Source organism: Sarcophilus harrisii, chromosome 3 (genome assembly GCF_902635505.1).
Source record: "Sarcophilus harrisii chromosome 3, mSarHar1.11, whole genome shotgun sequence".
In the NCBI taxonomy this organism is placed as follows: Eukaryota; Metazoa; Chordata; class Mammalia; order Dasyuromorphia; family Dasyuridae; genus Sarcophilus; species Sarcophilus harrisii.
Window position 1 is genome coordinate 395026495 of NC_045428.1, and position 17196 is coordinate 395043690.

Sequence of the window (17196 nt, forward strand, 5' to 3'; positions counted from 1 at the left end):
TTCAGTATTTTTCATAATTTGGGGGATATCTTCCTGTCAAATTATCTTATGACTTTAATAATATTGTTTGTAAAATTTTGATGTGAGTATAAGTTACATGAAATAATATTGTAAAGTAACTAAGGAACTCTTAAATTTTTCTGTTCCATTTGGCAAAATAGGAAGCTTTAACAAGCTACCTCTGCAACAACAAAAACTAATTTCATAGGGGAAAAACCATTTCTATAACACTTAATGGTTTACAAAAGGACCCTGTGAAATAAGTAATTTTATGAGAAAACAATATCATCAAGGAGTTTATGAACTGGGAAGTAAAACTCAGGTATTCTGCCTCCAAGTTCAGCACCTTCCATAAAAGTATTTTGATTACGTTTATGAAATATGTTTGTGTTTTAAATGATTATTTCCCCATAGATTCTCCAGGAGATAAACGACATTATCTTAATTTTCTATGACCTATGCTATGAAACAATAGCATGTTTTTCTCAGTTCTAAATTTACTTAAGTTCTAATAGTATCAAACCAAACTCCAAAAAAATAACCATTACGTAGGACTATATACAAATACAAACTCACATGCTACACACACACCAAAAAACAAACAAACAAAAAAACCCAAAAACTTACTTGGCCATAATACTATATCAGGAATTCGTTGAAAAATTCCTTCCCTGAGCAAATATATCTCATGTAGACAATGACCTGGTTTAAAATAAAACAAACAAATAAAAAAGCCCTTAAGTAAAAAGAATTTTAAGCAAGAATTTGAAAATAAGATTTCATGCTCAGGGATCTTACCATGAGCTCTGAATACCCTATCATCTGCTTCTTGTGAATATGAAATGCTAGTTTCTTTAAGGTCATCAAGAAAATCTTCTTTTACAACAGAAGGAGGTACATCACTAGCATTTAAAGATGCCTAGAAAACAAAATAAGTTACTTCTACTTATAGTACTCTTTTTCTAAAAAAGCTGAAGTATAATATTTTAATAACAACAACAACAATAGCAATAGCTAGAATTTATACAGTGCTTTGGGACAATTAAGTGGCACAATGGATGGAGCACAGGGCATGGAGTCTGAAAAACTCATATTCCTATGTTCAAATCCAGCTCCAGACACCAGATATCTGAGTAAGTCACTTAACCCTGTTTACCTCAATTTCTTCATCTTTAAAATGAATTGGAAAAGGACATGACAAACCACTTCAGTATCCTTGTCCAAAACTCCAAATGAAGTGACAAAAGAATTAAGACACAATTGGGAAGAAAAAAAACCTCAATAAATTGAACATCATCAGCATATAAATGCTTTAAGGTTAAGAATGCACTTTATAAATATCTTATTTTATCTTGACAATAACTATGGAAGGTAGGTATTATTATTCCCCATTTGCAGATGTTGAAATTGAAGCAGATGGAGCTTAAATGACTTGACCACAATTTTATAAGCAAGTATGTGATGGCAGATTTTGAACTTGGGTTTTCCTGACTCCAAATCCAGTGCTATATGTTTTTTATGCTATTAGGTTCTTTGATCTTACAAAGTCCAGAAAAACCTAACAGAAAAATCTCAAAACAGAAAAACATCAAAATCCTAAGTACAGTTGTTTTATAGCTTCCAATTATTCATTAGACTACAGTAATATATAAAAAACAATGCACTGCACTGCCTCCCTTCTTTCTTCTTAGGGATGGAGAGCTAATATCAATTCTATTAAGTTAGTTTTATCATTAGAAAAATAAGTATTAGAAAGTTAAATTATGTTGGTGAGAAGTGAAGAGATTTTCTGAATTCTCACCTAAGTTAGTAAGTCAAGTCAAGTCAATAAGCATTTATTAAGCACCTACTATATGCCAGACACTGTGCTAAGCAACAGGGTACAAAGAAAGGCAAAAAGCAATCCCTCTCTTCAAAGAGGTCACAGTCTATGGGGGAAACAACATGCAAACAAGTAATTCCAAACAAAGAAGGCACTAAAATCAAGTAAGGCTAGGAAAGATTTCTAACAGAGGGTGGGGCTGTCTGAGGATAGCAAAAAACGCCAAGGAAACTAGGAGAATGAAGAGGAAGAGCATTCCAGGCATAAGGAAAGGCAGTGAAAATGTTGAGTTGGGAGGTGAAAGGTCATATGTGAAGAACAAGGTCAGGGTCAATGAATGGCAGAATACATTCCTCAATGTATGAGGAATGGGGAGTGTTTAATGATAAGGATATAAAGTAAAACTGGAAAGGTAGAAAGGAGACACATTATGAAGAAGTAGAAGATTTTATATTTGATCCTGTAGAAAATAATACTGAAAAGAAGAGTGGAATGGTCAGATCTGTTCTAATGGAAAACCAATTTAACAACTGAGTAGAAGATGGGCTGTAATGGGAAGAGCCTTGAGTCACACTATTGCAACAGTCCAAATATGAGGTGATGAGGGCCTGCACCAGGGTGACAGCAGTCTCAAAGAAAAGGTGACATATTATAATGGTAAAACTGATAAGTCTTCACAACACAATGAACACTCTGTGGGAGGAAAGGGAAGAGATAGTGGGAAATCTAAGACACTTAGATTGTGAGCCTCAGGAACTGGAAGATAGCAGTGTCCTCAACAAAACAGGGAAGTTAGAAAGATGGGAGAGTTTAAGGGGAAAGAAAAGGAGTTCAGTTTTAAATGTGCTGAGTTAAGATGTTTAAAAGACATCTAGTTCAAGATGTCTAATAGCCAACTGGACATAGGAGACTAGAAGATTGAGAGACAGATTGATCTGAGAATCGTAAGCACAAACAGGATGAGATGATGATAGCTAATGAGATTAGCAGTGAAAATTAAATAAAGAGGGAGAGGAGAGCCAGGACAGTGTCTTCAGTGACCTACATGAAGATCCCACAAAGAAGATTGAAAAGGAGCAATCCGAATGTAAGAGAAGAATCTGTCCCAAATCACGCAAAACATCTTAGAAGAGAATGTTAAGGAGATGTTCTTTAGAGAAAAGAAAATAGAAAAGTCATATCAAGGTGATTCACAGTGTCTAAGGCTGCAAAGAAATCCAGAAGTATAAGGATTAAGAAAATGCCATGAAATTTGATAATTAAAAAGTTATTATAACTTTATTATTATTAGGAGTAGTTTTAGTTGAATGATGAGGTCAGAAGCCATAATGCAAAGACCTTAAGGAAAGAAGAATTAAATTAAAATAAATTAAAAATTAAAAATAAAACTTGTCTAAATTTTTATTTTTACTTTCTACTCCCTGACAAATCCCACTCTTCTGCATATTATTATATTATCTTTAAAAGTTACATAGACTAGATAAACAAAATTGATTTTCAGTCTTCAACTCAGAAAAAAAAAAGATTTACAAAGTAAGAGATTCTTTTAATTTTCTTTTTCCTTTAAATTCTCTTTAATTTTTCCTTTATTTTAAAGCTAATAAAAGAACCTGGCTAAAAACAAAGAATGAAAGAAAAATTACTGCCTACTTTTTGGACACTATGTCATTCTTAATATCTCCTATTCTTACATCATTTTATTTCTTCTAAGCAATGTTACCTTGCTAAAATATTCATAATTCAGTTAAACAATTTGCATGTTCTACATTGGTTGTGGACATACATGCAAAAGTGCTTCTCTTACATCCTGTATGATAGAACACATTTCAAAATCACTCCAAAAGAATGTTCACTGCTCAAAAATTATGGATGTATTTCACATATACTTCTATCAATAAAGAGAGCACCAACAGAATCTCAACAATGGGCATTAAATATAAATTATCACTCAATCAATAAATACCTATTAAGTACTTACTGCCTCCCAGGCCCCATTATGGAGGCCTTCCAGCCCCCATGAGCTGGAAGAACAAATGGCTGAACCACTACTGGATCCTTGCCAAAATGGAGTCAAGAAGAGTTGAACACAAATGAACAATAATCAAAAGGATAAGAAGAAAAACCATTAACTTCTAAAAAGAGAAAGAATATATTTGTAGCCAATATGTCTGACAAGGCATAAATATCCAAGATGTACATGGAATTTACACAATTCTTTCATAAGGAATAAAAAGGCTACAAACAAATATTACTTCAAAAAGGAATTATAAACGTAGCCAGATAATTGGTAAAGGTGACAAAAGACAACAGATGTTAATATCAGAAATTAAGCTGTAGAAAGACAGGAATATGAATACACCATTACTAGAGCTCTGAAATAGTTCAAATATTTTTGAAAACAATTTTGAATGATGCTAAAAGTAATTAAAATGTTCACACTCTTTGACTCAGAGACGAGTGCTGCTAAGCACATATTCCAAAAAAGTCAAGAATGGAAAGGTACATCAAAATATTCATAATAGCACAGGACTTTTTGTGGTAGGGATAAAAATAGAAAAATAAATCAGGTTCTCACTGTCAGGGAAATGAATAAACAAATCGTTTTATTTAAATAATAATATTACGCTGTGGGAATAACAAAATGGAAGAAAAGAATTCAGAGAAGCATGGGAAGAAAATGATCTAAATACAACCAGGAAAACAACATACACAATCTTCAAAAACTATGACATTCCTAAGTTTAATCAAAACCCATATTTTTCTATCTCTCCTTCAACCTAACCTCTTCATTCTAATTTCCAGTGCCTCCAGCCACCAGTACTTGTAAAGCCATTGTCTCAGCTTTGACTTTAACTGCCAAATGCTACAGCTTTTTCTCAATCCTTATTCTCCTCCACCTCTCAAAGCCTTTCACTCTGTTGATCACCTTCTTCTCTTTCTCTAGGTTTTCAGGGAATGGCTCTCTCCTGGTTCTCTTCCTACTATATGACTGCTCTTTCTCAGCTAGATTCTCAACAAGATCATGTCTTCTAACCATGAATGTCCCACAGGGATCTATTCTCAGCATTCTTTTCTTCCTTTATATTATTTAATTTGCTGATCTCATTAGGTCTCATGGATTCAATTAATATGGTAATGTTGATGATCCTCTGATCTATTTGTCCAGTCCAAATCTCTTTCCCAACTTCCAGTCTCATCTCACCAAATGTCTATTTGATGTTCTGTAAACATCTCAACATGTCCAAAATTCAACTCCTTATCTTTGCACTCCCACTCCCCAAACTCTCTATTATTATGTCCAGAATACCATCATCATCAAAATCATGGTCACTAAGGTTCACAATCTCAATATCACTCTTCACTCTTTCAAAATCTCCCCTCCATAATCTGTTGTGAAGGCTTATAGATTTTATCTTGATAGTATGAAAAGATTTAAAAAAATTTCCTCTGATTTCTAGTGTATTTGATTTTGCAATATAATTGATTTTATGGTGTATTGACTTTTATAAGTTTCCAGCTGCCAGAATTTAACCTCTCAAAATAAGGTGTCTCTCTCACTAGGAATTGGCTTAAAGATATTTTTGAAAGAGGATGATGATGTTATCATTCCAACAACTAGCTCCTGGGGCATCTACTTGCTAATCATTTTAAATAGGGACCTTGGTTTGTTTTCCCCAAACAACCAGTTTAAGTATAGGCAGAAGTCTCTGCAAAAAGACAATTCTTTGGCCTTTGTTTCACCTTGGCAAATTAAGAGATTTGATTCCCTCCTTGGAAGAGATCAAAATGTAGGGTTCTAGTCTCCTAGTCAAGATTACAGGAGGCAAATGAATCTCATAAAGCTGTTTAACAATTAGCATTCCTTAATTATCAGAGAAGGTATGATCAGCCCTGAAAGTCACCCACTTTCTCAGCAGCAGCCAATAGGATGGCTTTCCAACTATCCCTTCTTTTCCTGCAGCTTCTTCTTGGGGTGTGAGGGGGGAGGTGTCTCTGTCAATAAATAAATCCTTGCTCAAAGAAACAATTTCCCCATTATTGCATGTCACTACATCACAAAAACATGTCACGTCTCCTCCACTACAACTCTCCTCATTACAATCCATCTCCTACCCTGCTGTTAAATTGATTTTCCAAAAACAGATCTGACCATAGCAGCCCTTCCTTCATTCAATAAACTCCAATGGCTTCCCCATCACCTCCAAGACCAAATAAAAAAAATCTTTAACTGCCTTTCAAAGTGCTTTATAATCTGATTACTTTCACATCTTTCTAATCTTCTTACACCTTATGTTATATACTCTTTAATCTACTGACATTGGACTCCCTCCTGTCCCCTATGTCAGGAACCATCTCTAACTCCTGTTTCCTCCCATCTTAAGCCTTTGAAGTGGCCATTCTCTCTGCCTCCACTTTAAAGAATGCATTACTTCCTCCAGACTCAATTCAAGCATCACCTTCTATATTCAGATTTTCCTGATTCCCCTCCAACAACTGCTAGTACTTTTATTTCTTAAACTATCTTCTATTTATTTTATACTTATTCTATATATGTATATATCCTGTTCATTGTTTTCTTCAACAAAATATAATCTCCTTAAAAAAGACTGTCTCTTTTTTGGCTGTTTCCCTAGGATAGTACATAATACAAGTTTAGCAGCACCAGGGATGGTAGGAAGAGAAGTCATAGTAGCTAACTTTTACATAGAACTTTACATATATCATTAATTTATATAATCTGAACATAGTAGGTGCTTATAAATAAATTTTGACTTATTAATTTTTTTACTTTCTTTGGAATCATTCATTATTCTGGGATTGGGAAGAGAAAATACATTCAAAAAGAGTAAGGGAATAGAAAAGGTGGTAGGAGGAAAAACTGGTCAGAGAGCTTCAGAGTTCAGGGTTCTCACAACATCAAATTGTAGTTACACCTAAAGCACTGGTAGTTAGTAATAGTAGAATAGATGGTGGCCACAAAATGAATTCTTAAAGTAAAAGAGAATGCTATATTTAATGCTAATCATTTCAAATTAACCTAGATTATGGTCTACCCAATAGACCACAATCTAGCAAGAAGGTATAGTAGAAAGAACCCTGGACTAGAATTCCAAACCTCTGACGTCCCCCCCCCCAGCTCCACCACTTACTATCTAGCTGTGTGTTACTCAGTCCCTCTGGGACTCAGCCTCCTCATCTGAAAAACGAAGGAGCTGGATTAGATCATCTCTAAATTACCTTCCAGCTATAACATTCTATGACTCTACAGTTAGTCTAACATAACCAACATTTTCTTAATGGATTTAAAAAAAATACTAAGACTATTTAAATAACCATGAAATTTCTTTAAAAGATAGTGAATGAAAAAAAAAATCATACTCACTGATTATTTACTTACTTTAGAGGTAGTTCTCTGGTCCAAATTTAATCCAAGAACATTTTGTAACCATTCTCTAAATGTTGGCAAAACCATGCCACTAAGAGGGTACCTGAAATAAAGGAGAGGCAAAATTGCATTCTTAACATCTTTTAGAAAGATTTTAACATACTTCAACAAAATAGCTTCCTTTAAAAACAAAAACGAGTGCCAAATAAATAGGATATGAAAATCAACATTACTGGAACCTGTGTTTTTTTATGAACTCTCTACCAATGAAGAGCAGCAATAGTTCTGAAACTTACAACTTTAGAGAGTTTCCAGTGGCACTGAGAGATTAGATTATGATTTGCCTAGTTTACAATCAGAATATAAAAATGTTAGAATGTGAACCCATGTATTCTTGACACCATTATGCCAATGCATCCTTGTTCTAAGGCTAACTAGAAAAGTACATAAATATCTAAATTGAGAAAGAAGAGAACTTTTTCAGTTGGAGTGGAAGGGAAGAGGGTCTTAAAATTTTAGGCCTAGAAAAAAAAGAATGATTTCAATAATCAAAGATCAGAAAAAAAGTACCTTCTAAGAATGCTTGAATGGAAGAAAAAATAAGAATGCCAAATGGAACTGGGCCATCAATTCATAGTCAAATTTGGTTGGAAACATAAGAGTACATGAAGAGAGTAGGAAATAGTATTGGAAAAGTATGATGAATAATTGTGAAAGCATTAAATACTACACTGATTTAATAGAAGCAATAAAAAATTTAAGGCTCCTGATGAAGCATCCATTTATCTGAAAGCTCATTTTGACAGAAGACTGAAGGGCAAACTGAAGAACAAAGGACACTGAAGGCAAGAAGAGACACTGGGTAGTTAACTTCCTAGACCATATTAAGGACCTGAACTAGGGAGGATATAGTGTGATTGGGGAAGAGAGAATGAACTTGTTATAAAGGGAGAATTGACAAGGCTCTATGGTAGTCTGGTGACTTTAACTTCAGGCCTGGCGTCAGGAAAATCTGGACCCAAATCCTGCCTCAGATGCTTACTAGCTGTGTGACCATAGTCAACCTTTCAGTCTCAATTTTCTCTTCTATAAAAGAAGGAAGCTGGATTCAGTGGCCTATGGTCAGTCCTAGCTTTATTCTTATGTGAAAGAGGGAGAGGAATAGTAAAAGAAGACTCCAAGATTTAAAAGCTAAGGTAATGGGAAAAGTTGTGATACCATCAAACTGGAAAGAAGAGCAAGATTTTGTCCTTAATCAACACTGAGTTTGAGGTGCTGAAATATCCAGGCAGAGAGACATCCAGCAAGCAGATGAAAATATGGGGCTGTAACTCAAGGGAAAGAATAGGAACTACACAAATAGATTTAATAAATGATCTGCAAATAGAATAACTTAAGCTATGAGAATGAATAAAAGTAAGAAGAGATTAAGGAGAAAATAGGGTTAGAGAGATAGGGAGCAAGAGGAGAGAGATTCTAAGTTTTTGAAAAAATTTTCACTTCAAAGAGTACAAAGAAAGTAAAAGAATTGCTATTTAAAGGGTAACCTTCAAGTATCTAGAAAATTCACTTATATTTCCTTATTAAATTATTATTTATTAAATGTTTACTCTGTCTTGGACACTGTGTTAAACACTAAGGAATACAAATAAGAAGTTTACATTCCATTGGGAGAAGACAACACATAAAGGAGAGGGAGTAGGGGAAAAGATGGCATGACTGGTGCTGTCTAGCAAGTGCTGTGGTAGCTAAGACCAAAATAGGTCTATTAAACCCCAGAATTGTTGCAAGGGTGAAGTCTAATTTTCTAGTAGAAAAAGACAAGATGCTATGGCTCAAATATAGACAATATAGCTGAAAATATCCATGAAGTGCTGTGCAGGCCTGAAACCAAGCAAGTTAAAGCCAAAGAAAATAATAATAATAATAATAGTTTACACTTGCATAATAAAATATTATGATAGATTACAATGTGTTATTGTAGTGTATATTATGCTATACTATTATATTTCATTATATAAACTATACTATATATAATGATCAATAATAGCTAGCATTTTAAAGCTTAAAAGCACTTTGTGTGCACACACATATATGTATGTGTATCTATACATAGAGAAACACACAAACACGTTATGTCAAGTGAACCATTCCATAGACCTTTCTGCAATGCAATTTTTACATAATGCAAATTTACCCCTGGATATGGGGAAGAGAGGGAAACAGATATAAAGAAGACAACATACAGTTCAAGAACAGGTAGCAGAGAAGCAAAAGCAGACATATGGAAGACAGAGATGTGAAGACAGAAGCATGGGCTGAGTGCCTCTCTCGGTGCCACAAGTCTCAAGCCAAACCTCTATCTGCCAGCAGTGGTGGTAGTCTTTCCATTTCATCTATTCTTCTACTTTCACTTGGAGGGTTTGGTTTTTTTAGGTTGTAAGGTTTTTGTTTGTTTATTTGTTTGTTTGTTTTTTGGGGGGGAAGATGAAGTTCAGAAGCCATAGAAGCCAAGGGGCAGGAATATAGAAAAAAGTACACTTCTGCACAGTAAACAACGTAGTATGTATGTGGGGGGAGGTGTTTACAATGTGGATTTCTTTCAAAACTATTTATATGAAATTGAATTTGCATAACATGAATCTACATAAAGCAAAAATTCTGTGTATGCATATAGAAAAAAATAATTTGACATGATCTTGACAAGAATCCTGGAAGATAAACAGTATTATTATTCCCATTTTTACAAATAAGGAAACTGAGATAGACAGATTAAGTGATTTACCCAGGGTAACATAGTTAATAAGTATTTGAGCTAAAATTTGAACTCCGGTCAATCCTGCCTCCAAGCCCACTACATTACTGAGCTGCCTTTCAAAGAAAGAAGTGTTCCAGGGCTAGAATCTGGAGGGGAGGAAAGAGGTGATATTTAAAATGGAGCTTTCCATGTACTATTTAAAACTGCCAGGACAATTCTGATTATCCTAATGGGTGATCTAGAACAGGGGTTTTCCTAGCCAGTAGATCATGACCTAAAAGAAGATCACAGAGATTTCCACAGTCAGTTCTAAGTCAGTTTCTCACATCATGTCTTCTACTCTGTGACTTGAAGCTAATCATCTTTATCTATGAGGTAAGTATAGATCTAACACCCAACCAATTAATACTCTTAGTAACCAGTAAACACAAGACATATACCTTCACTAGAAATAACTAGAATTAAGGAAAAGCAAAGGTTAGTTCTTGCCAGTCCTTGAACTATCACAGATTCCTGCTATTGATCATATATGAAATTTCCTCTCTTTTGGACATTACAAAGGGCATACCCATAATTTCCTGCCAGCTGTACTTCTTGATATTGGATTCTACCATCTTAGACTCTAAGGAAACATCTTCCCCACTAACTTCATCATCCTGTGAGAGTGCAAAGGCTTTGATGTTTATACTTCTTAAGGCTCCTGGATACCCCCTGCCCCCCTGATTGGAGGATGGTACAAACTCCTCCCAAAGCCTCCATTTTAAAGAAATTTAACAGATCAGACATTTCTCACCAAGTTCACTTCTTGGAGTAGACTCCATTCATGCCTTGTTCCAAGAAAGTATCTTGTCTCCCTACCCCTACCCTCCCCACTTTTCAGCTTTCTTTGTGTGCTGTCTTTCCCCATTAGAGCATAACATCCTTGAGGGAAGGGACCCTCAATTTTTTTTTTCTTATTTCTGTCTCCAACACTTAGTACAGTGCTTGGCATATAATAGAACTTAATATAAATAAAATGCAGACATTAAATGAGTGACTAACATTCTCCTTGATAGAAGTGATTATCTTTTGCAAGCATGTCTCCTTGATTTATGCATTACTTAAGATTAACAAGAGAATTGTTGAATAAAATTATCCAAATGTTGTTTAATCTTAACATATTCATGAGAAATGCCTAATGAGAGACAAGAGCCTTTGAAGCTGCAGTTTGCTCTACTTAGTTAAATGTTTTATTTGTAAAACAAATAATTAAACCAGGGGATGTGGCATTGTTCTATATGTCAAACTGTGCAAGTGGAGACATGTTCCATTATAGAAATAGTCTATAAAAGTATTAATAAGATGAATAAAAATGGAGGCAGGCTAATCATATAGCAAGAAGAGTTAACAGAAATAACTGAGCTTGGAGGCAATAAGACCTGAATTCAAATTTGGTCTCAGAAACTTAATAGCAGTATCAAGTCCCTTTAGCTACTTGTCCGAGTTTCCTCAACTATAAAATGAGAATAACTGCACTAACCTCCTAACATTAAATGAGATATTATTATAGTATTTAGCATTTTGCCTGGCATACATCAGGAGCTTATTGAATGTGTGAGAAAAGAGAAAGAAACTATACAAGGGCTATAGCCACAAAAAATTAAAAGAACTAAAGGAAGAACTTCAGAATGCTGAGTCAATCCTAGAGATGACTTATGTAAATACCTATACAAAAATTATATAGGATAAGGAAGCATAGGTAAGTTGGATCTATACCTAAGCTGGATCTACACCAATACAGAGTTGATGAGATCATACGAGCTATTTAGCTACACAAATGTTAAATTTCACCCAGTCACACATATTTCATTGGTCCCTAAGACATTACTATAATACTATGGATAGATGTTGAGGCAGCTAGGTGGTGCACTGGATAGAGTGCTGAGCCTGGAGTTGTAATGCTGAAGAAAGTGAGGCAAGATAGAAATTAGAGAGTATTTAATAATTTATTTAAAAGGGAAAGAGATACTGTGACCAAATGGATCCATGGTTTGCTCCCAGGGCTGAATGAGACTATCGTCTCCAAGAACCCAGCAAACGACATGAGTTCTCAATGATGTATATTCACATGGCTCAGACTCAGAGGTAGAGTGAGGCAGGGGCGGAGTCAGGGTGCTGAGAGAGGGAATGGGACTCTGACAATCCAGTTCTGACAGGGTGAGGGGAGGCATGGAGGATATCTGATAATTGGGATTACAGAGTGGGGAGAGACACCCAACATTCTGATGATGCCTAAGATAGAAGGTCTTTCTCCTTATCTGGATCATCATGATTGGGAAGGAAGGGTGGTTGGGCAGAACAATCAGGGAAACCAAGGTAGGACTGTGTCAGGACAAATAGGAAAACCAAGTCAAGACAATAAAAGAGAACTGTGACATAAGAGAGTAAGGAAAATTCCTCTTCTTCCATTCAAACCTGGCTTCAGACACTTATTAGCTGCTTGAGCAAGTCACTAAACCTTGTTTGCCTCAGTTTCTCCACCTATCAAAAGTGAATATATGTTTATGCTTCACACACAGTGGGAAATTCATTTTCATTGCCTAACCTTATGGAGTTTATACCCTGTCAATATAATTATCCCCCTGAGTACTTTTCCACCATGTTTCTAAGATGCCTCATTTACAACAAAGTTTTCCAGTTATCGCATGACATTTTTTTTCAACTTCTACAATTTTTCACATCAGCATATATGTATTTTAGCTGGGCTGGATCTTTTTCTCCCTGTAACTTCTCATTATACATCACTTTGGGGTAGATCAATTTTTCTGTAAGCATGCATCAGATTTTTCCTGATTATGAAATCTCAATTTTTTGTTGTTGTTGAAAAATTACTCTGATTTTTAGTGTCTCATTAAGTTACAATAAAATACAATCATCTGGAATTTTTCACAAAAAATCTGTACACCTTATTTTGGAGGCAAGAGTAACACCAATACTCTCTTAGTTTCATGCTTATAGTTAGGACTAAATGAGGGACCCACAAGTCTTACAACAGTCAATGAAAGGAATTTTACTTTGCCTTTACACAAAGCAAAGATACTACAATGAATTCAGCTGCTCTGGATGAAGTCTCCCCACCTCCATACGGAAACCCAGAAAATCAACAGGTCAAATGGTAATTCAAGTCAGGGCCCCCATCTACCACATAGATGAGATTTTTTTATGCTTTTTACATGACTAGAAAATTGTGTCAAAGGAAGCAGAGAACAATCAGATCCCAAGATCAACTTTGCTCTCTTTTAGGGAAACAAATTCCTATCACTTTAGAAACCTTTGAAAACCAAATGTTATGAATTAGCCTATGGCTAAATCTTCAGACTTACCTTTCTTAATAATTTTCCAGTAAAATATAAGCTCCTTGAGAGCTTTTTTCATTTTTGTCTTTGTATCTGTAGGGTCTAATACTGCCTTGTACATTGCAAATAGTTAATAAATCCTTTGAAATTGAATAATTATTGCTTTTCAAAATACATATAAATATTATTTAGGCTACCAACATTCATAATATCCAGTACATAATATCCAATATACTCTTTAATAAAAAAATGGATCTTACCTTTTCCCAGTAAATTCAATTTGGCCCTTCTTATTAATGATGAACTTGGAATCATTATATCCCCATCCATTCCACTTCATCAGTTCTTGCCTAAATGAAAAAGGAAAATATGTAAATAAAATCTCAGTTAAATAGCCCCAATGAGAACAAAAGTTACAATATTTTTCATAAATATATAAAAAGAGGAGTCTTTTTTTTAATAACTTTTTATTGACAGAACCCATACCAGAGTAATTTTTTACAACATTATCCCTTGCACTCACTTCTGTTCCAATTTTTCCCCTCTCTCTCTCCACCCCCTCCTCCGGATGGCAAGCAGTCCTATACATGTTAAATAGGTTACAGTAGATCTTGGATACAATATATGTGTGCAGAACTGAACAGTTCAACGAGGAGTCTTTATAGTCTCAGTTACAAGAAAAACATTAGTTTAGTGGAAAGATCTATGTGAACTGATTAAATTGAAGTGAGCAGAACCAGAATATTATACACAGTTACAACAATATAGCAACAATAATCATCTGTAAAAGACAACTACTCTGATCAAGACAATGATTCAAGAGAGTTCCAAAAAACCCATAGTGAAAAATGCTATCTATTCCCAGAGAGAGAATGGATAAACTCTGTACTTGAGTTTGAAGCATATTGTTTTTTGCTTTATTTTTCTTGGGGCTTTTTTTGTGTGTGCTTTCCTTTGCAATGTGGCTAATATGGAAATATGATTTATATGACTTCACCATGTATAATTAATTTGTATGACTTCACATGGATAATCAAACTGCTTTTCTTTTCAAAGAGTAAAGGAGAGGTGGAAGTAAGAGAATATGGAACTTAAATTTTTTTTAAATAAATATTAATGTTTTTACATGTAACTGGATCATACTTAATAAAATAAAAAATATTTTTTAAAATGTTAGTTTAGATAAAATGAAATATATATAGAAAATGTCTTATTAGTAGTATTTATAAATTATTTTATCCTTCATAATTTATTTCAAATTGAGATTAAGAATGACTATGTTCTTTTCTTATTGATCCTATTTACAAGTAATTGGTTGTCATGTAACTGCTTAAGTCATATTTCTTTGTCTCTGAACTTAGTTCAGAGTATAGGTGACCTGTAATGGAATAAGATTAAAAGTCTACCATTTTTGCCTCAAGGAATTTAACTGACCTTAGAGAATATGTGCAAATATAAATGAAATTATTTTTATGCCCCTAAGCTATCCTTCAAGGATGTCTGCTTTGTTGTCCAAAAGTCTAGGTCACTATTTCATATCTGGATTCAAAGAACATTTTCTAGTAGTCTCCACTACCAACCTTCTAATCAATCATCTTTTTTTGCTATATTTTATCTTTGTTAGCAATCATCTCTGTAAACAAATTGCTCAATTCCATGATGTCACCTTCCCCGTTTGTGTGTGTGTGTGTGTATGTTCCATATTAACCAAAATCTATAAACAAGGAATTGTTCTCATAATCAAGGTCATGACAACAATGGAGGCAAGCCATTTACCTACTTATTGACATATAACATGCCCCTGTTAATAAATTTTATCCTTTTGTTAAAATTCAATCATAACAATATATACTGAATGGCACTCTGACCTGATTATAGGATTTATAGCTAAAAGGAGATTTTTAGAGACCATCTAGTCCAAAGACAGGTAAACTATTATACCAAATACAAATCAAGCATTGTTTGTTTTCACTGGCCTTGACCTTGTCTAACCGCCTCCTTTTACTGATAAAGAACTTGAAGCCTAGGACAATAAACTAATGTGCCCAAGATCCCAAAACTCAATATGTACTCAAATGATGGAATAATATTAATATTCTATTTAAAAGGCACAGCAATTTACACTGAGTACTAAAAATCTTCAAATTCTCTTTATTCAATTATTCAAAAAGTATTTTTAAGTGCCTAATATAGCTGACTCTCTAAGCTAGGCCCTTAGAAAACAAAAACAAAAATTAAAGTTCTTGCACCTTTTGAAAGCTTATAACCCAAATGAAAGCCAGCAGGTATATATATAGGCATAAAAAATAGATATTCTGATAATTTTAATGAAAAGCACCACATGTTGGGAGTAGGAGATAGGAAATCAGGAAGTTTCATGCAGAAAGATGTTTGAAATGAACCTTAAATTAAACTGGAGATCACAGGAGAGATCCTAAGAGGGGCAAAAAGAAAACATTTTAGGTATTGGGGAGAGCAAGCGCAAAAGTATGAAATGCTACATCTCAAAAACAGCTTCAGCCAGCATGCATAGGACTTTACTTAACAATTAAGAATTTATATTTTGTCTAGAGGGGCAGCAAGGTGGAACAGCAGAGAGAGTATCAAGTTTGGAATCAGGAAGGCTTTCTACTGTGTGTCCCTAAGCAAGTCACTTAACCCTTTTTGCCTCAGTTCCTTTCCCTATAAAATGAACTGGATGAGAAAATGACAAACCACTCCAGCATTTTTTGCCAAGAAAACCCCAAATAGAGTCACTAAAAGTCAGATGTGATAAACAGCAATTTGATTTAGAAGTACTAGGGAGGTACTAGAGTTTATTGAGTTGAGGAAGAACAGTCATATTTAAATTTTGGTAGCTCTAAGGGGTGAAGCTCAAGGAAAAGAGAAAGAAAATATGAAGATATCGGGGAGATAAAAAGAAGAGTACACTGTTATCCCTGGTTCTCATTAAATATAAAGGTTTAGCAGCAGCAGGGTGGTTACTAAGTGAAGGATTCTTTGGCCATAGAAACCCATGAATCAAAAATAAAAAACAATAATCAACAATTTGTTTTATTAGTGACTACCAGACATATCAAGTGGAGTAAGGGAAAGGAAGTATGCATTTAAACCAAAAACCAAGACCAAATTCTTAAGATTTCTGATGTTTTTTCTTTTTTAATACATACCATAAAAGTTTCAGTCAAATGAAATGTAAAAGAATACAGTCTTCGGTACACATTAGAAAGATTCTTTTAGTACCAAAAAGCAATATAGTTAATTACCATGTTTTTATAAAAAAGGAAATATCCTATAGATAGAAGGGCCTTAGGAATCATCTGACCCAACTTTTTCTTTTTAAAAAATTTTATGTGTATTTTGCTGTTACATTATCTTAATTTCCAAATACATCCATCCCTTCTCTTACTGCTAGCAAAGCATCCTTTGTAGAAAAGGAAAAAAAGTAGCTCAGCAAAATCAACCATCACTTTTTGACTAAGTTTGACAGTATAGGATCTGTATCCCAAAGGGATTATAAAAGAAGGGAAAGGACCCACAAGTACAAAAATGTTTCTTGCAGCACTTTCTGTAGTGGCAAGGAACTGGAAATTGAGTGCCTACCCATTAGTTGGGGAATGGCTGAATAAAGTATGATATATGAATGAAAATAGAATATTATTTTTAAGAAATGATGAATAGGCTGAAAAAACTAGGAAAAACTTAAATGAACTGATGCTATCAAGTGAGCAGAAGCAGAACATTATATCCAATAACAGCAAGATTGTGTGATGATCAACTATGATAGACTTAAGTCTTCTTAGCAATATAGTGATTCAAGGCAATTCCAATAGACTTGGTTTAGAAAATACTATCCACTTCCAGAGAACTATAAAGACTGAATGCAGAACAAAGC

At 34.3% G+C, this 17196-nt stretch overlaps 1 protein-coding gene across 2 annotated transcripts in view; it reads right to left on the bottom strand.

The window, feature by feature from the left end:
- Positions 1-17196, bottom strand: part of AGPS (alkylglycerone phosphate synthase) — a 138475-nt gene that overhangs the window by 97690 nt on the left and 23589 nt on the right. For both annotated transcript variants that reach the window (XR_004233079.1, XM_031960414.1), the window contains exons 2-5: positions 13562-13651; positions 7221-7311; positions 799-919; positions 628-702 (exon numbers count right to left, since the gene is read on the bottom strand). Coding sequence is in view for 1 of the 2 variants with exons in the window: in XM_031960414.1 (XP_031816274.1) it covers positions 628-702; positions 799-919; positions 7221-7311; positions 13562-13651 (377 nt within the window). In the remaining variant the exon portion in view is untranslated. The remainder of the gene's footprint in view (positions 1-627; positions 703-798; positions 920-7220; positions 7312-13561; positions 13652-17196) is intronic.